This window comes from Glandiceps talaboti, chromosome 12 (assembly GCF_964340395.1).
Source record: "Glandiceps talaboti chromosome 12, keGlaTala1.1, whole genome shotgun sequence".
Lineage (NCBI taxonomy): Eukaryota > Metazoa > Hemichordata > Enteropneusta > Spengelidae > Glandiceps > Glandiceps talaboti.
Window position 1 is genome coordinate 13320073 of NC_135560.1, and position 21478 is coordinate 13341550.

At 38.3% G+C, this 21478-nt stretch overlaps 1 protein-coding gene across 1 annotated transcript in view; it reads left to right on the forward strand.

Moving 5' to 3' along the window:
- LOC144442956 (stimulated by retinoic acid gene 6 protein-like) overlaps positions 1-12397 on the forward strand; it is a 28630-nt gene extending 16233 nt beyond the window's left edge. Inside the window, exons 11-18 of the mRNA XM_078132330.1 lie at positions 6659-6734; positions 7427-7502; positions 8512-8560; positions 9104-9221; positions 10258-10359; positions 10965-11128; positions 11648-11764; positions 12174-12397. Coding sequence (XP_077988456.1) covers positions 6659-6734; positions 7427-7502; positions 8512-8560; positions 9104-9221; positions 10258-10359; positions 10965-11128; positions 11648-11764; positions 12174-12397 — 926 coding nt within the window. The remainder of the gene's footprint in view (positions 1-6658; positions 6735-7426; positions 7503-8511; positions 8561-9103; positions 9222-10257; positions 10360-10964; positions 11129-11647; positions 11765-12173) is intronic.
- Positions 12398-21478: the final 9081 nt, after the last annotated feature.

The window sequence follows — 21478 nt, forward strand, 5'->3', positions numbered from 1 at the left end:
CTTGACAGACTGTCGGCATTAATGTGTCGCTTCCCTGGACGATGGACAATTGTGAAATCATACTCACCAAGTACCTCCATCCATCTCGCTAACTGGCCTTCCGGCTCCTTAAAGTTCAAAAGCCATCTTAGAGAGCTGTGGTCAGTGCGTAGAGTAAAGTGCTGACCATAGAGATACGGTCTAAAGTGCTTGACGAAATGAACAACAGCCAGTAGTTCTTTCCGTGTCACACAATAATTGCGCTCAGGCTTTGAAAGGCTCCTGCTGGCATAGCTGATAGGGCGCTCAACACCATCCTGCATTTGGGATATAACTGCACCTATTCCATAGTAGCTGGCGTCGGTATCGACTATGAAAGGTGCTCCTGGTATTGGGTATGCAAGTACAGGGGCATTAATTAGTTTGTCTCTTAATGTTTCAAATGCCATGTCACACTCACTGTCCCACTCAAAAGGTCTGCCTTTCTCCGTCAGTTGGGTGAGAGGCTTTGCTATTGTGGAGAATCCTGGAACAAATCTACGATAGTAAGATGCTAGTCCAAGGAATCCTCTTACTTCATGCACGTTAGTTGGAGTAGGCCAGTTTTTGACAGTGTCAACCTTCTCAGGGTTTGTCTCAATGCCGTGTTCGGAAACACGATGTCCAAGATAGTCTACTTGCTTCTGGAAAAGATGGCACTTGCTAGGCTTTAGTTTTAGTCCAGCTTTGCGCAAGCGCTGAAATACAAGATCCAGATGCTTAAGCATGTGGTCAATAGACTCAGAGTACACAATAACATCATCCAAATAGAGGAGGAGGATGTCCCACTGCAATCCTGATAAAACACACTCCATTAGCCGCTGGAACGTGGCAGGGGCGTTGCATAGGCCAAAGGGCATCACCCGCCATTGGTATAAACCTCGCCAACAGGTGAATGCAGATTTCTCATTGGCTTCAGAGTCAAGTTCAACCTGCCAATAGCCAGATGTTAGATCTAGGGTACTATACCACTTACTTCCGGCAAGGGCGTTGATGCTATCTTCAATTCTAGGAATGGCATAAGCATCCTTTCTGGTAATGTCATTAAGTTTTCTATAATCTATACAAAATCTTGTGCTATTGTCTTTCTTTTTCACAAGCACAACAGGTGCTGCCCAGGGGCTGACAGATGGTTCAATCACTCCTTTCTCAAGCATCTGGTCAACTAGCTTTGAGGTTTCCTCACGAGCATAGGGTGACTGACGTCTGGGTTGCTGCTTGATTGGAGGGTGATCCCCTGTATCAATGTGATGCTTCGTGATATTAGTACGACCAACATCACTCTTGTCTTTAGAGAAGATATCCGACCAATTGTTTAGAAATCCTGTAATCTTCTGTCGATAGGCTTCACCAGTTGCTGCCACACTCTCCTCAAGTAATGACTGTACATGTGGAGGCACAGCACTACAGGGTTCTGTTTCTGTCTCACAACCAACTGACTGTGGACAGGTGACTGGTTCTGGTTCATGTCTAGTGTCAACACATGTTGCCATGGCTATAGTTGTCCTCTGTGGAATAACCTGGGTAGTAGTACTTATGTTCATTATGCGTACTGGAACACTCCTACCTGTAGTATCCACAAGTGCTCTCCCGACCATTATTCCTTCCATCTGTAGGTGTCTACTCTTTGTAGGTTCAATTAATCCACACTTACTGGTTTGGATTGACCGTGACAGGACACATGGTATCACCATCTCGTGACCAGCTGGCACAGTAATGTCTTTCGTTGTCATAACTCTTGCACTTAAATGTCCACCTTTCTGATCTAAAAGTGGTACACTTCCTTCATGGAATCCTAGGGTCAATGAATGGGTGCGAATCTCAGCAGGTGCAGCCAGGATGTAGTCATTCCCTAGAAGCACATCTTCTCCTATGTCAGCAACCACAGCCCTTATATGGGTGGTATTTGGACCAACTTTAATCACAAAATCAGCCTCTCCCATTACTGGTAGTTGTGTAACACCATCAGCTTGAAGAGCAGTAATAGTTGCTGGCAAGAGAGGGGGTTGCTTTGCACACTTCATTGCTTTGTATATACGACTGGATATAATTGTGATCTCGGACCCACAGTCAATAAATGAAATTACTTCCCTTCCATGTATGCTTGATGCTACATAGAATGCAGGACGGATGGTTCTTTCAGTTCCATCTTTGGTTGACACAGTTTTATTCATATGAACTACAGTACAAGGTTTCTCTGTGTCTCGCTCAACTGGTTGTTTGGCTGATATAGTAGCTTCCTTCTGACAACGATGGACTGGTTGTTGATTGTCAATATTCTCTATTGTTGCATGATCTCTATTGATTGGCTGTGTTGATCTTACCCGTCAGGTTTTGCTTAGCTGCATCAACATCAACATGTCCTTTATGCAATGGGCACTTAGTTACTGGCTGCACTGGCACTTGCAGGTTTGTTGTCCCATGCTGTGTGCACTCTCTTGTATGTTGACTACCTTTTGGCTGGGCCTCTGACTGTCTATGGACTGGGGTTGGGCCCTTAGTCCCAGCCCATTGGCGTTTTCCTGCGTTTGGTTGGTTGGGCAATCACGACGTATATGTCCTAACTGCCCGCAAGCATAACAGGGTCCTTGTTGTCTTCTCTCATCTCTATGAGGTTGGTAATTACGTTGCTGAACCTGTAATCTTTGTACAGCAGTCATAATGTCATCAAGAGAATTCAGTCCATGGGTTTGGCCTGAATTCAACAATGTCTCTTCATCACAATAATCACCATCTTGCCGGACCCTCATAGTGTAACGCCTCCTTGCAGGTGCAGTTTGTTCCATTTCGGCCTGAATGTAAGCTTCAATAGAGACTGCAGCCCTAATAGCTTCCTCTAGTGTGCGAGGATGCTCCCTATGAAGATCCATCCGGATTTCTTTCTCTGGAATAGCTTCAGCAAATTGTTGTTTTGCTATACGATCAATAGCTTCACTTGGTAGTCCAGGATATGCTAATTCAGTTAGTTCTTGAATAGCTTGTCCTAATTCAGCTAGTGATTCATCACTTCGTCTCTTTCGGCTACGTAGTTGCCACAAATATTTGTCGGCCTGTCCCGTGGTTCCGTAGCGTTGCTCCAACAATTCCACAAGGTCATAATATCTAACACTGTGAATGTCAGGTATTCTTTTTAAGATTTTCTGGGCTGGTCCACGAAGTGACGCAGCAAGAAACTGTGCCTTCTGATTGTCATTCCACTTATTTATTTTGGCACAGAATTCAAAGTGGTTGATATGGTCTCTCCATGGTTTGTCTCCATCAAATCTATCAGGTGTTACAGTTGGTTTTATTGGAAAATGAATTCCATAGTCCTCAAATTGTTGCTTACCAACAAGGCGTGCTTGTCTCCTCAATGGTGGGCGGGGCACATCATATTCATTTGAATAGTTGGGATTTTGTGGTAACCATGGTGATGAACCAGTGTCACAAACTTGTGCTTGGTCACCATTATTATATGTTGGTATCACATCACTTCTATTATACTGGCAGTCCTGACTACTCTGATTGTTATCCCTTACATTATACTGGTAGTCATGGTTACCAATGCCATGCATCACAGTTGTACCACTACATCCAGGTGACAGACAGTTGCAGTGCCTAGAATGTTGGCTGTTACTATTACCAACTGTTGACATAGAGGGCAACACACTTTGTGGCATGTTGGCCTGATAGTTACTGTTTTCACGTCTATTACATTGCTGACCATGGGGAAGGTCATGTGTATAACCATGACCATTATCATAGCGTCCCCAAGCGTTCGATGTTTGACCTGTGTGATACTTTTGTTTTTCCTCATATGTTGTAACTGGTGATGAATAATTTCCAGCATTCATCACATGTGGTTGAGTATGCAGCCCCCTGCTAGGAGAATGGTCTGTGTTGTGTACTCCCAACATTGATTGGTTGGATGGACTGCTTACTCCAGTATGGGACTCGTCTACACATACGTTATTTCCGCACTCATTTGATCGTTGATTATGATAAACACATCGACACTGTGGGATATGTTTGTCCAAGTTGGCCTGTTGAGGGCGTCGTTCAGGTTGAACTGTGTCGAATGTAGGTCGATTTCCTCCCAATATTGGTGTACTTTCCGATCTACTCAGTTCATTCTTAAAGGTACAGAAGTCTAATGAATTGTTTGACAATAAATGAGTGTTATTGTCGCTAGACCTGTGCTTGGGTCTAGCTCCTTGTTGTACAAATGTGTCACTATTCGATGAGGGTATGTACCTAGCATCTTGTACTCTACCTCGACTTGGAACACGTTGTGTTGTATAGCGTCCAGCAAGTTGATACTGGCGATCAAGGGGATATTTATTTGGCGGTGTCATTAACTCGCTCGTTTTATGCTGTGGTACATTGTCAGTCTCTGTTTTATAATTTGGTGTGTCCATAATGACGAATGATTTATTTAATTCGTCACTTTTACATGTATTTATTTCTCCGCTAGTACTTCTGTTCGTGATCGCAGAATAATTATCTTGGTCAAAATATATCGAGTTTGTTATTGTTCTCTGTTCATGTCGTTCACTCTCTCCGTTGAAACCATCAAGTTGGTTTTCGATGTCAGGTTTGTATTCTGGCAAATCGTGTCGCACACTTCCACTGACTGCATCCAAAACTCGAGATCGTTTCATTGTTTCAAGTGATTGATATACAGGACTGGAATAGTCATCAGACCGGTAACCACTTTCTCTCAACAAAGTTGTACTCTGTCTAGCCGGTGTCGCTTGACTTCGTTCACCAAACTCAACAGATCTAGAGTCACTTTGAAATCTTCTTTTTGAAGGAAAAGAAATCACATCATCATTACCGTTCATACCATCCGTTTCTCTAGCTGTAGCCATTACAAAGTTCACAATGATAAATACAGAAACACACTGCTTCAAAGTTCGTCGACGAAAAAGTTCACAGCTGCACATGTAGACTTAAATATTAGACTGCAAGCGAAAATATCAGTTTTCTCCAAACTCGACAGATATCCAAACCACTGCCACCAATGTCACAATCGCCCGTCTATTCCCCAGCCGATCAAACGATCGGCCATAGACAGAGCTGTGTAAATTTACCTTGGGTTCCAGCTGCTGAGTTATATTGGAGCGCGTCCTCGCCGTGGGGTTAACGTCCCACAGGATGCGAATAAAACGATAACCAATCGCCTACAGTTCAACACATCAGCCGTACTTTATTCTCCACCATCAACGTACTACAGTTCATGGGTTTGCAATACCAGACCTTACATACTACGGTCTGCATACTACAACTAACCGGACCTTACAACACACCGGTCCGCACTACTCGACGGTTCACGCTCGACTCTCCGTAAAACTACAAACCACATGTAAACCTGGGTATTTCCCGCTCAAACTGGCTACAATGTTACTAACTGTCCGGAGGTGACGTAGTTCTTCCGGATTGGTCCAGAAATAGTGAAAATGACCCAGTTCTACAAAGTAAAAGTACTAGCTGTCCCAATAACACGCTTTGGGTCTAACAAACAGTAATTTATATGGTAACTACTAAACAAACTTTACGAGGTGGCGGCTCGTACCGTCACAGTTATTACAATTGCGTTCATTCTAAACAGTAGTAAGACGGTTATTACAACAAGTACTGAAATACATTAGTCATGTACGCTGAGTAGCAACGGTAGTATCAATTGCATCATTGCCAGTAACAGCGCCACCACTCGGTTTACGTACTACAAAAGAGGTTGCGTTTGAGCGTTTTATCAAGAGCGATGACAAGTATCAAAAATCAAGTTTCAAACCGTCTGACCATAGATAGACGTAGACGGATAGATAGATAGATAGTTAGATAGATAGACCCAAACACACACGCACGCACGCACGCACACACATACACACACACACACATACATACATACATTCATACATACATACATGCATACATACATACATACATACATACATACATACATATATACATACATACATACATGCATGCATATATACATACATACATACATCATACATACATACATACATACATACATACATACATACATACACACACACACGCGTACGTACGTACCCGGTACGTACGTACGTACATACATACATACATACATACATACATACATACATACATACATACATACAAAATATACATACATACATACATACATACATACATACATACATACATACATACATACATACATACACACAGACAGACATATAGACAGACAGACAGACAGACAGACAGGCAGGCAGACAGACAGACACCCATACATATTTTTTTTGGATCTGTATGATCAAAGATGTTGGATTAGCATATTTTGATAAAGATTTAAGATATTTTACTGACGTATTGTGACAGAGATAGAAAGCCCAAAACAAACAGACTGTCAATTAAATAATCCATGTGGGTACATTTAGCCTAGACATGGTCTTATTCCTACCTCATTTTACTGGAGTATTTTTGGATGACAAGGAGGTCATTTTGTAAATTGCACATATATAAGATTGCTTGTAAGTGTTGATATTTAGACCAAAGCGCATTGTAAAGTCTCATGATACATGTATTTCAGTTATTTTGAGGTTCTTACTTTATGTTTGGAAAAAAATATTCACTTCAATCAACACAGATGCGTTCTTGTTTGATTTATTTCTAGGTGTGTTCCACATATCAATGGGATTATCTGCCGTCGCTGTCATTTATTTTATGGCCGATACGCTTTGTTCGTACAGGTATGATTCACACTGGGCATGATAAAATTCTCATTAAAATCTAGTGTTACATGTTATCTTTTATTACATCAGTCAGTCATAAATTCTTATGTCGTATTCGTATCCTGTGAAGGGGGAAGGGGGCAAATCCGTGTAATGAAACGGGGATGTTCCACTGAGACCTCCAAACCCAAACTGTTGTCATGCCACACCACCTTCCCGAAAGAGACCATTTCTCGTGCAAACTATATCTCACAAAATAAATACCATACAATGTATACATCATGACATAGCTAAAACCTGGTCAAACTAATTGTCTTTGAGAAATGAAACCTTACTTGTGACAATTAGAAGAATTGTTTTGAAAATTATAGAAATACTCGATCTAAAATTGAAGCAAAATCTACCTGTCCAGCTGGACGCGAGTTTCCAAAATCTTCAGGACCGGGCTCAGAAAAGTATACCCTTTCTCATATCTTATGCATTGATCTGGGCACAACAAATCACCATTTTTCCCCATATAGTCGGCATAGATGAGTACGATTAATGTACATTCATGCTATCATGCTTTTTATTCCAACCAGCAAAATCTATCCATTTTTCAATTTGTCTATAAATGTTCAGTTTCCTAATATTTGTTGTATTTACTTGAATACATTTCGCCAATGTAAGCCTTCAAATTATACCGTTGAGCTTTGTTTTCTATTTTTCAGAAGGCATCTACTGCGCATGTTCGCTGGGAACAAATCATTTTTGCCAGAAAAGAAGAGTTCCTGTGCGAGTTCTCTGGTAAATGTAAAATTATTGTCACGTTATATGCTCTTGAAAATGTTTTCGTCCGCGCCAGGTTAAGTCTGATTTTGCACAAGCAAACAGGGCAACGTCACAATGTTGAAATACGTTGATATCATGGAGTTGGAATTAGCTTATAAATAACATATTCGGTGTGTGAATTATGGTGGTCATGTTCTGTTGATAATACACAAAATATTACTGAACGAAGGAACTCTGGGTAGAGATCATAACATAAAGTTGGTCTGTGTGTAAAAAGCTAGTGGCCCAGGTAAATCAAGGCCGATGAAATCAGGTGTTTGTCCGTGGGATTTATTGATAGTGAAGTGATTTGCAAATAATATCTTATGAACAGTAAGGGCACTTTATACAACTTGGTGTTCCAACAACACAATTTAGAGTTCAAAATGGGGTAACGCTCATCCATAGTAGGTTACGTTATATGAGCGAGACATTTTTTTTCACTTTGACCACTTGCCCACCATTAGTGTTAAACAATGCAAACACCTCAACTCGATTACACACTAACACAACACAACACAACACAACACAACACAACACAACACAACACAACACAACTAATTTCATTAAAAAAAACTGTCAAAGCGAATAATACTAGTTTTCTAATATATTCTGCTGATTCAGACGAATAAATTTACCTCCGGCCTCAGCTCCCGTTTAGTATGATAGATTTTCTCCTGAGTAATAGTTTACTTAGCAAGCAATTGCTAAAAAGGATATTAAACCGAAAATTGAGACTTTCTGAATAACATTTGTGAACAATTGAGTTTTCATCATATTTGTTACAATGTTCACTCAATTTTAGATAAAATGATTTCCTTGAAATGTCTGGCAATTAAAAAGAAAATTGTAAATATCTTCCAAATCACTAGAACATGGAACAGACTTAATACAAGTTATTTAGTTTTCCCTACATATGATCGTTTGTTTTGTATTTGAATCGTTAAACGAATCATTTCCTAACAAATGTTTATTTCCCTCCTAGGTTTGTTACCTTAAGTATTCTGGTTATCAAATTGGTTTCATATTCTGGGGTAAGTCGGAATAATTCATCTATCATATCTATCTATCTAGCTGTCTGTCTGTCTGTCTGTCTGTCTGTCTGTCTGTCTGTCTGTCTGTCTGTCTGTCTGTCTGTCTGTCTGTCTGTCTGTCTGTCTGTCTGTCTGTCTGTCTGTCTGTCCGTCCGTCCGTCCGTCCGTCCGTCCGTCCGTCCGTCCGTCCGTCCGTCCGTCCGTCCATCCATCCATCTATATATCTTGACCTACCTACCTACCTACCTACTTGTCCGCCTGCCTGTCTGCCTGCCTCTGTGTGTGTATGTGTGTGTGTGTGTGTGTGTGTTTTAATTTTAAAAAAACACTGGACTAAGAACTAATTAGATTTTATACCAGAACCATGCAGATTAATTAGCATTCTGATTATGTTGTGCTAATCATCGATGTTGTGTATTCAATAAACTTTCGTCTCAACGAAATGAACCTTGTTTGAGACATAGCGCTCAGATCAAATAATATATCATGCGTTTTTCGTAGAACAAGAAAGTTGACACATTTCTCTTTGACTCTTTTTGACAGCTTTCATGGCATTACAGATCAGCATTGCTTTGGTCATTATCATGATCATCTATCAAATTGTCATTCCTATCAGAGAAGGGTACAATTCTAACTTCATAGATCAGTTAAGTTTCGTATGGTAAGTACTGTGTTACATTATTCATGCCAAAATGACTCCAGTGTGGGTCTTCACTAATCCAAATTCTAGAATACTTAGTACCTAGTATTTGGTCAAGCGCTAGCTCCTACGCATGCGCATGCATTGATACCCATAAAGCTTATCATAAGACAGTATCGCTGCATCGCTGTATCCAATGACGGCCATATTTGACTTCTTTTTTATAGTCAGGTGGTGACCTACAATATATCTTGCCATGATATCCTATGAGAAAGAATATTGATTCGAAACATAGGATTGCATTTACTGATGGGGACTGTTTCACACGTTCCTTATTCATTCTTCATATTTGAATTCTGATTGGTTGTTTGCATGCCGCCATCTTCTAAACAAGATGGCGACATGCACCCATGTCTCACTGCTTATAGTGTAAACCTAATAAGCACTTCTGTTGCCAATAATCTTGGACGTTATTGTTAACCGAGATGGTTTGTGAAGCATATACACCTAAGTACAGTGTTGTATTCAATGATATTTTATCCCCTCTCATAGGTTATTGGTATGTTGTAACTTATCTGACAATAGTAAAATACACATGTTAATGTTTTTCATTAAATATGGTCGCTATTGATTACAGCATTACCTGAAAAATTTGACCAAAACCGGGGATCGATGACACGAGAGCCAATTGGGTGTCTGATGCCCTACATCTCCCATGACATTGGTCATGATTTGAAATCATCCAATACATTTTTTGTACATATTTTCCATAACACCAAATTAAAAATGTATGTTTCATACTTCGAGAACATATTATCCCGTTCTCCAAACCAACAAAGAACTCTTATCAATGAGATAAAACAGCGGAATATTATATCTGATCATGTTATTGCATAGTTAAACATCCATGTACACGTGTTTTGTCAGTAGCAGAGCATGATATGCCTTGTTGGTTATGATCATGATGATCATGATCATGATTATCATCATGATCATTATGATCATCATCATCATCATCATCATCATCATCATCATCATCATCATCATCTATTTTCAGGCCTAGTTGCGTCTTTGGTGGACTTATATATTTAGCACAATTGGCATGGGCCAAGTACAGTTTCTTGCAAGGTGAAGGCAAAAATATGGCACTGGACAATAGGTATTCATCAACATTATACTTTTTTGAAATAATTTCTCTGTGATGTTTTTTTTTGAAATATTGGAATATTTTGGCGATAATAAGACAAACTAGTATTCCATGATTTTTTGAAAAGACGCTGAACAATTCCGTAAGAAAAGTCGAGTATTATTGGCTTCAGATGAAGGCTGTCATCAGCTTCATCAGATACAGAGCAAATAACTGAAAATATTGACAATGTCACGTCTGCTGTAATGCAATGAAATAGTTGTTCACCGATATTTTCTTCGTTCAGCCAAGGAAAATTCGAGTGACCTAAGGGGCCGTTGTCACCACGAGTCGCTAGACGAGTAGTGACAACCCTTACGTCACAAGTATTTTCCAGCTGAATAAAGAAAAATATTGGGGCATCATATAATTGTACCATCGCCAGTAAGATAAAAAACAATCAGGAAAGTAATGGCAATATTTCGAACACAGCAGAACCAGTGACGTAGACACATGTTGTTGTGGCATGGCCGCACATTGTCGTGATGTAGAACGACCAGAGTATATATTCCATATTTTTGGTTCAACTAGGCTCGTGCATGGCATAATGATAGATACTATTTTGTTTCTTTTGACAGGCGAATGTTCCATGTGACTTCTTTCACAATGTTTTACTTCAACATAATCCTGGGACTTATTTCTTGCATGTCTAGACTCTTCAGAAGTCTATTCTTTGGTTTAGTTTATCTTGGGAGATTAGACCGAAGCGTTCTTCAAAGGGATATTGAACTCATAGATCCGGGTTAGTTGTTTTATTCATCATATTATTGCCATCATACATAATTTCTTAACATCCGTTGAATCGTTGACAATATAATGAGCCAGTTACAAATATCTCACCAGATACATCTGAGGCATATTTCATATGAAATGATAAAAGCTCACCTGTGTAAACGTTCAGTCTATGTCCATAAATGTAACTTATTGTGCACCAAGAAATACTAGGGGCTCACTAAAGCTTCCACCAGGTATCCACTCTGGCTTCGTCAGTGGTTACTGAATTCACGATGAATTTGTGACAAAGATTCGGAGGTCTTCAGACAATACCATGGTTATTCGTTTAACTTTAACCCTTGGTAATATGAAAATTCTGGATTTGAACCGGGCTGATTTAGGAGGGGGTTAGGTTAGGTAAAAAAATATACGGGCTTTACAACCCCTATCATAGACACCCTCTCATATTACTAGACGTGACGGACAGTTAAGGCCATGGAAAGAAACTACGTGAACATTTACAAACTTTCTTTGTACCCAAAATTAGGCTACAGGGCGTACGTTGGATTCCTGTTGGTTGAAGAGGCACATGTTCATCCTGTTCTATTGACCTTCTGTAACCTGTTAACTGATATCCAGTCGGAGAAAGAATTTAAAAACCAAGGTGGGTACATTGATTTAATTGTTTCGAAAACACTAACAAAAGAACTGGTACTAAATCCTTCCCAAAGTCTTCATATTGGTCAACTAAATAGTGATACTACAAAATCATACAACCATTGTTTTAAACCAGATACAAGTATGATGACACACACACACAGAAACACATGGATGGATGGATGGATGGTTGGATGGATGGATGGATGGATGGACAAGCAGACAGACAGATCGACTGTACATACAGATATGGTGAACAATGACAAACGGACAGATGGACGAACAGACAGACGGACTGACTGACGTATCATTTCAACACCTTCCGCGTTATAAATTGTATAATGTGGACACTCCGATAAAATATGTCATTGCTATTTCACCATTTTTACTTAAATTATTTTGTTCGATGGTTACAGGTTTGTCACTACAATCGACTTTCAAATCCAAGCGAGCACGGAATCTTTGGTTCGTGGCTTACACATTGATACGAAATCCATCTCTCCAGAACAACAGATGCAAACGCCGAGTGGCTGACACAACGGTGAACCTATGGAAGCAAAATGCCCTGGTTAGACGAATAACTCACAGGGTTGGCAACGAAAACATGCCGAATATATCAACTATTACACCGGTTGCATAAAGTGTATAGTAGTATGTAGATTGAAACTCTTGTGTAGCGATGGTCATTTCAAAGTGAAAACACACCTGGTTTAATACAGTCATGGAAGCAATAATTTGCTACAAAGTTCATGTTGACAGTGATTAATTCAGAAACTGCCGTTCAACTATCACTTTTTTTGCAGCTCTAGTAATTGTCATTGTTGATACCCTGGGAAGTGTTCAATCGATTCATACCTGTTCGCCTCTAAAGGAGGCAGTTATCGATTTGAAGTGCTCTTAGGAAAACATTTGTCTATAAAAATGTAATATATAGCGGCAATGAACCATAAATAACCATGAAAATAGGTTAAGAACGCACTATCGTTTTAGCGATACCGCACATAATTATCAAAGTACTTGATTAGTAACCGAGTGATGTTGTAATTGTGTACTGAAGCTTGAAGGGCAATTCTGTGTACCATGAAAATACATTCGTAAAATTCGTAAGACCATCGTAGCAAATACATAAGCACAGAGAGTACTGACGTAGACAGTTGCTGGATTTTGTAGATTGACTGTTCAAATTTATCTGTGTATGTTTACCAAATCTACAAAGATCTTTAAAGACCTCGTGACCTTGATTTTTCGTAATAACTTACATTTTATAGTGTTAGTAACTGCAGTAGGATTACATTTAAGCCTTTTGAGAGTATACGATCGCACAATATCTATCCCTGGTGATCAGAATACATATCCTCCAAATCTCTTCTCATTTACAACGCTGTCATTGGATGGGACTGTACACACGAGGCACAACCCCAAAGTTGTATATTTATAGTCAGTTTATTTTTTTTTTGTCAGAAAATGTACAAAACATTGTATAAATGGAAATAGGACTACAAATCAAATGAGACTTGGGAAGGCGAAGTGTAATCCCGGCCTGTGTGTCATTTACATTGAAAATAGTTAAATTATGTAAACAAATGTACGTCTACAAACATTTCGAGTGAGTTTATACATAAATGATCGTACATGCCATGAGGGGAATATGAACCAAATCAGAGTTCGTTAAACCTGTAACTGGGGTGTTATTTTTTTTACAATCAGACACAATAACGATAACACACACACATCTCTTACACAGTGTTTTGTTAATGATAACAAATAACATACACAAATGTTACAAAATAGACAGCAGACACTCTGTAAATTAAGTGATGTTTGTGTGTTATCTTTATTATTGGGTCTATGAAACCTGGTGATCAGTCTCACTGATCTTGATACATCCTCTGATAACATTTACAAGCTAGGACAAAATGTCATGTAACACACGAATAACAATAATAATCATACATCGTCTGCCTCGACAAAACTGTCATTAACATTGCTACATTTTATCGTCTGACTAGACACAAATCTTACCAACAGTGTTTCGTCAATCGTCTGGCGTGACAAACATATTTACCAATATTGTTACACTTTATTTCAACGAGCTACCATTTTCTCAGGAGATCATCGCCAAATTCAAACGTCCCTGATAAACCTAAAGTCGGTGCATTCTTTGATATATTTGAGACAGTCAATTGACTAAAATGTAACAATTGTAATTCACTTCTTGTCGTGTCAGACGATAACATGTGGAGATATTAAGTTTTTGTCAGGCCAGACGAGAAGATTTACAACATCAAAGAGATATTTTGTCTAGCCAGACAAAAACTGTATCAATGTTAGTGAGATTTTTGTCAGCCAGGCGACATTTTGTCTCAGGGTTTATGATCTTCGTTGTAACTGCTTTCTTTTAAGGTTGTGATCATATAATTGTTAATACAATATGTACATTTACTACTTGATTATCCCCTTATTTCCACAGTCAGTAAAGTATGACGTCACATGTTCTTTTGAACTATGTTAATTATGTAAATTATCACTTTTGAAGTTTGAATTTTCCATTTGGATTTTTACTAATATATAAAACAAATATTGGCATTAAATTTTCATCATTTACAACCGTAATTACGGTAACACCATAAATGATTTATAATGATGTTTAATTTATTTGTACTGCAACCTATGCAAAGTCATTGTGGCCGAATAAAAGTATTTTGATTGGAAAGACTGAGTTCAAGATCAAGGTGTTTACTAAATCTGAAGATAACAATGTCACAAGTTATATTACACAGTGAACTTCACAAACGAAAACATACTTCTGTGAGAAGGTTTACATCATTGTGAAAGCAGGTATTACTGAGTGACGTGTGCGTGCATTTTATCACTCGCCATGACAAACCGTCAACCGTTAAATGATCCCACCATATGATTTGTCAATATGTGGTCACGTGGTATTGTCTATTTGTTACGCTGCTCAATGCAAATGACGTCACCGGTCAACAATTTGCCTGTACGGGTATGCACAAATGAGATAAACAATAATGGTTTATTTCACCATCCTGTGGTGACTTAGGGGGTCAAACTGAAATGGCGTACATAAAAGTAAATACTAAGTGTCAAAAATCCTTTTTACGCATTCAAAGATAAAAAGTAAGGACAAAATTAAAACTATACATTGAAAAACGACCTACAGACATAAAAGGACAGCTAATACAAAACTTGGTATGCCAACCTTTATAAAAGAAAATTACTATAAATCATGGAAGAGACGAAGCAAAACAAAAGACACCGCTTAGCCTAGATACTGTAAAAGTCTGACAGTGTGAACAATCGGACTATCATCCTTGAGTGTCTTGCATTTAAATTTTACTACCTGGTTCTCACATGTTTGATATTTTGGTAAATATGCATCGGTAACTAAATAATGAAGCTTGTGGCCAGGGTGTGAAATACTTTATGAGATTTGTTTTACAAATCTGAAGACGTCTGGCTTCAACTGAGCAAATTTAATAGATTAAGATCCTCGCTCTATGACATAAAGTAATAATTTTTTTGTCTAAGAGCTCTTTTCTGAATACTCACAACGGCGGACCTGACTTTATCAGAAAGGTCGCCTTGCCACACTTCGCTAGAGACATGAACGTGCCAATGAAATGTGATGTCTAGCACCATACCTACTCAAAACACGCACAATATGGAGACACGTAGACGCTTTACTGACTATTCCATCAATGTGTGAATCCCAGATTACTGGCCACTCCTAAACCTAGACACCTGTAGAAATTAACCACCTCTAGGACGGTTTCACCTATTACTAACGGCGGGAGATTGACAGTGGACTTAGAGAAACATGACCTCATTTCTCACTTCTTTGAGTTTAATTAGCACACATAATTGTTCTTTACAGTCCATTCACAAAGTTTACCGAGGTCAGACTGCAGATTAGATTCAATTGCTTTACTGTACTGAAAGTGGTCAGAAACAGTCGCATCATCCATAAATCTAGTGCGAGTTCTCAATACCTTAAAAGACTAGCGATGTAATGTACGCATGCGTACAATGAAGATAATGTCGTTACCGTCATGACTTTTGTAATTTTTTAAAAAGACGAATGTTCTACACTTGTGCCAGAAAGAACATATTCGGTAATTAAAGGAGCAATAAAATGTTTTCGTACAAGAAATTTCTTACCAGAAATATGAGTTATTGTGATATTCACTTGCTACATTTGCAACAATGTAGATCTCTCACATATAATTATTTAGTAAACATATCACCGTGTGATTCACAACAGAAAGTATTACGTTATTTCCAGTGCCTACTCTCGGATCTGTTTTAGAAAGTCATTTAATTGGTAGAGATAGAAAGATAAAAAATGAATTGTTATAAGAAATGGGAATGTTGATGGCCATGTGTTGATTTACAGCAATATTAAGGTTTCCGTTCATCCAATTATATATTACCTGATTGTATTTAATAGTTTGCTATGATTATGTAGACATTCACCGGCATAGCATGAATTTCTTTTAAAAATTGGTATGCATGGAATTGATGGGAAATTACTTTTAAAATGTTCATGACTTTATCATCATATACATTACATCAATTGTTAGTGGTCAGGCTTTTCAAAAAGTGTCCAAATGAAAAGTTATGACAAACAGTGCTTGTTAGATTATCTGATCTATTATTAGATATGTACCAGAGATTACGCCTATACGTTTATTAATCTTTTACTATTTATTGAGTTACAAATACAGACTTGGTCTATGTTGTTTCACATAGATTTTTCAAGTAGGAAGCCATGATGAAATTGTTTTATATATAACTAAGAAATCCAAATCCTCATCCATATGGTCGCCATTCTCTACACAGAAAGTGTACATGAAGTGTGCTAATGCAAATGTTTATGGAGTATTCACCAAAATGAACCACAGTATGGGACCATTTGCAGCATCAAGTTTGGGAAGCAAAAGTCTGACACTACTTGAGTGAAACTATGAGATCACTTGGTACACGCATCAATGAATACATAAGCCATTGGCATCCGTTATCAGTGACAGAGAAACATTTGACTGTAAAGATACAACACAAATATTAGTATTACTAAGATCGTGGACAAAGGCGAACAAAGTTAAACACAGGTTGAAAAAAAACATAATGGGTCAGAGATGGCCTCACCTCAATCGAATCAACTACTGAGTAACCTTTCACATGTAACCATATTTCATACTTTATATCGAAAAAGTGAACACCTGAGAAAAAAGCTAAAATTAACACTATATTAATATTCTTTATGCAAATGCTGTTAACAGTAAAATTATGCTTAACTTTCAACCATTTGACAGAATTTACTGTAAGTATAGATAAGGAGTGATCCTCCAAGGAAATCCTACAGACGACAGAGGAATTAACATGACACTATATACTACTAGAAAGTAATTGATGGTAAGAAGTCGTTAGTATATCATAATAAAATATTGTGTTAGAAACTTTTTTAATGTTGCAGTTTATTTTAATAAAGTTACGTGATAATTATTTTAATTTCTATATAGCGCTTTTCCACATCGAAATCACTAAGCTTCGTGCCCTCAGGCTAGCATAGACCCATAACGGTACAGCAACCCTTTATACTTCCTTTACTCCCTAAGGAGAATGCAATCAGGTGTAGCCTCTCTATAAGCATATAGGATTGTAGGACATTCTCAAATCAACCAGATGGCGAATTTTGCCCATTTCAGCCATTCAGAAACAACTCAGTACTGGCAGCAGCGAGACTCGAACTAGTCTGGATGCCAACGTGGTTTCTAACTAAACCTCGTATGGTCAAAGTCCCTCAATCTGCACAAAAAGTTGTTCATCCAATCAGTGAACCCCAACTGCTATGGTGACATAACAGTGCATAAGCAACTGACAAATGTACCATATTTGGACATTACGTAACTGCCCCAATAAACACTGATTTTCACCTTCACTCACAGTGTAGTCAAAGTAGTTACTCTATGAAGTCCTGAGATGCATGAGATGCAATTTAAAATTCATCCACATCCACCCACACGGTCATTAACATCATGTCTTTGTTAATCAATCACAAAATTCTAACCAATAACACAGTCCCTCATAAAGTCGTAACGATACTGTATTGAAACTAGACTAGACTCGAACCAGCAACTTGCAGATTCCAAGCCAGCATACCGAACCTTAACCATAGCTGTTAGAGGAGTGTCTTTTCTAACGTCTATTCCCGAACCATTCATGACTACGCGTCAAGCAATTCGCAAAGGAACGCCATTTTGACTAATAGAACAACTCTTCTGACAGCAACTTACAACTGTATATGCCAATGAGGCATACATACCACGGGTCACATTTGTCTCTCCCTAACTAATGGGTTAAATATGAAAAATGTGAAAAGCCATATATCTTCAGATTGGAATTAATAATTTAATTGTCTTTAAAAATGTGGCTATTTTCTTTTTTTTTATTATGTCGGTAATTGAGAAGAATGACGAAATTAAGATCTATGGGATTCAAAATTACGTTCTTAATTAAAGGTTATGCGGATGTCAAAAGGCTGGCACTGAATTATTATGGCAGTGGCATATGCCGCGTGTACCGAATCAACAAGTAGCTGACAAGCTGTGTAAAATGTGAATCCACGACCCGTGAGCTGAACTCAGCGAAGTTAAAGCTGTAACTGGGACATAAAGTGTTTTATTTCCTGTAATATCGTACACCCTGAACATATTTGCATCATATGTGGATAAACGGATTTTGTGTAGCTGTATACACACGATGAATCAAATCAAATTGATTTTTTGATCACATGATACAATCTCACAAATAAGTAAATAGGAAACCTCCCAGCCCAATCGACTTACACGTCACGAAGCCCCTTTCTATAAATTTCGCTGTTTTTCCCAAAAAAAGTATCTGTAAAAAGAAAATTCAGCTTATCTTGGTCTGTTAGAGTACTAAATCCAGACTCTGTTAAAGACCTCAAACGCAAAATTCTTAAGATTGTCATAGAAATCTCATTGTAGTAAGAAATGCACTTCGGCAATATTCGCACAAACTACCTACAACTGCCTCATGCCGAAATCTACCTGTGTTTTAAATCAAATAGGCAAAACTCCAGCACGCAATGAGCAGGCAATCGAACGTTCGCCGCGAGACAGATTCATAGTACATGTGTTCAGCTTTATTATATTCATATGTGCACAATTTAGCGTTTTGCCTGACATTTTACCGCCACTCTAATTCAACGGGGGAGCCCAACTGGCCGTTTATATTGGTCGTGACAATGTACATAGGATTCTCAATAACAAGATTCAGGTTAACAAAAATATTACACATCTCAGAGGACCAGTTATAGCTGTTCAAAGCAAAGTCCCAAAGGACATTATCGATCTATGTTCGTCTAGGGATTCTAATCTATTTAGAAAGTTGTATTATTTATACAAGAATTCTACCCCGTGAGTGTAAAATGTAAGTGCATGAGTGAGTGTGAACCTATGAATTCCTAGAATAAAACCCACATATAATAGTTCTCTATTCTGTACAGCTTGGCAATTGCGATGTTTACCAAAACCCCACACTGAAGAAGACTAATCGAGAATGGGAACAACACATGCATTATGCAGCTAGTGCGGATTTGAATGCAATAAGACTGAAACTCTTCCCACAGGGGGCAGCGAGCATGTAACTGATTGATTGATCGATCGATCGATCGATCGGTTCATTTATTGATTGATTGATTGATTGATTGATTAATTATTTGATTGAATGATTGATCGATTGAATGATCAATTTTTGTGGTGCAATATAACTTATTTTGTGTGTGATATTGATCAATTCACTCATTGAGTTTTAAAACTATCTCTTTTTCTTTCCCTGGTTACTTTGCTCTCAGCTATATCTCAGACCACTAGCAGTCTGAGGCTGTATGTAATTCTCTCTTTTCTTTATTGACTAAATAAAGACGCCTTGTCCATTCTTCGACTCTTATCTTAATAAAACATCCCTTATCTTATAATGGGCGAGAGATCACTTAGCCTGTATGTCCTTTCAAGTTCACAAATGGCAACCACTATTAGTCTTGACTTTTACAACTAAACTCTTTCATGGACATCTTAACAGCATAATTAATCGTTATCGGGCTCAACTACGGCGAGTTGTCTTTATAATTGTACAGCTCATACATACATACTACTCGAAGATAGGTCACACCTACAGGTCTATGACCGAATCTGCTAATTCCAACACTGTGAAATATAACGTGCAATTTATTAGTTTAGTTTATTCAGTAAAACAACAATATCGACAGAACAGATATACAAATAAAAACTAGTACAAATTGTTGAATTACTTGGATAACCAACAAAATCAAAGCCTTGTTTCCAGTGGGGTCAAAACGGTGATTCAAGAAAGTGGCGGGATAAGCAAAGGTGTTTAACTACATAGAATTGGAAAGAATAACAGAAGTAGGGAAAACGTGGAGGCAAACTAACTAATAACGAATAAACTGGTTGTTTTCAGTATCCCTTAGAGCAAGATGCGCTAAAAATTATTTCTGTTGCAATTATGTCCTGGTTCGGCCTAAATTTCCGCTAGACTGACTGGACTACACTGTGCACGACACCTATAGTTTCTTTTGCATTTAGAGGTTGTCTGGGGTGTGTATTAAATCCCATGTTGAATAAGTGAAACATCATTTTGTGAAAGATACGTCAAGCGAGGTAGAATTACGATAGCATTACCCTTAGAGTAGTTACTTATGTGGAACGAAATTCTATTTATTATCGACGACATTAGGGCAGTATGAAGGATTGCTGAACGTTGTCCCTGTGTTAGGCTCTCGCTTTGTGATCAGAATTATATTAAAACGTCTCTTCGCCGGAACCCCAGCAGTCATAGCTTATTTAGTTGTCTTTATGTCTTTATAGTGTAGAACATAAATGTTCATTCACAGTACGTAGCTGCCCCTAAATCTTCAATTTTCGAGGCCATATTTTAATTAGCAATGATATTCTTGGCATTCATAACACGTAACATGGTCGACTCATACTAAGTCTTGCACTCAAATAACAGGTGGCTATTTTGTATATCTTTGAATACAATAAACCACCGAAGCTCGGTAATAACACACACACCTGTCGTTCTTTCATCATTTTCAAACCGTAATAGTGAGAATGACACTTGACTCGGTCATCCATTACCGAAATTACCCCCCTGGGCCCTGACTTGTTTTTATTGTAATACTTTTGATTAGCCAACAAAAGATGTGTTCAGAGAAGGAAAATCTTCAGACCTTATTTCCGGTTTGTCTCCACTTAATTTAACAAAAGACGTGTCCAGGCGCTATTTGCCCTTTGGCTCCCAGTTATACTCTTGTAATGTCACGTGGTTACCCGTCTTCCAAAGTCAATCGAGACAAGACCTGCTATAATTCTATTAATCATCTCAGTCACGTATCTCTATGTACCGTAGATATTTGACTATGTAACACGCTATCAGTATGGAGAAAGTGTGCATCTTTTATCTTTCCTTCAAATTTTTCAAAGACTCCTAGTTGTTTTTCTTAAACCGCCGGAAATACAAAATCTTGTCACCTGAACATGATGTCATCTTGCCCGAAAAAAATCTCCCAAGGATCGCTACAATTCCTTTTTGTGACTCTGAGATGCCATTCACGATGATTCAATTTGGCGAATATCACACTGTTGTAATGTAATGT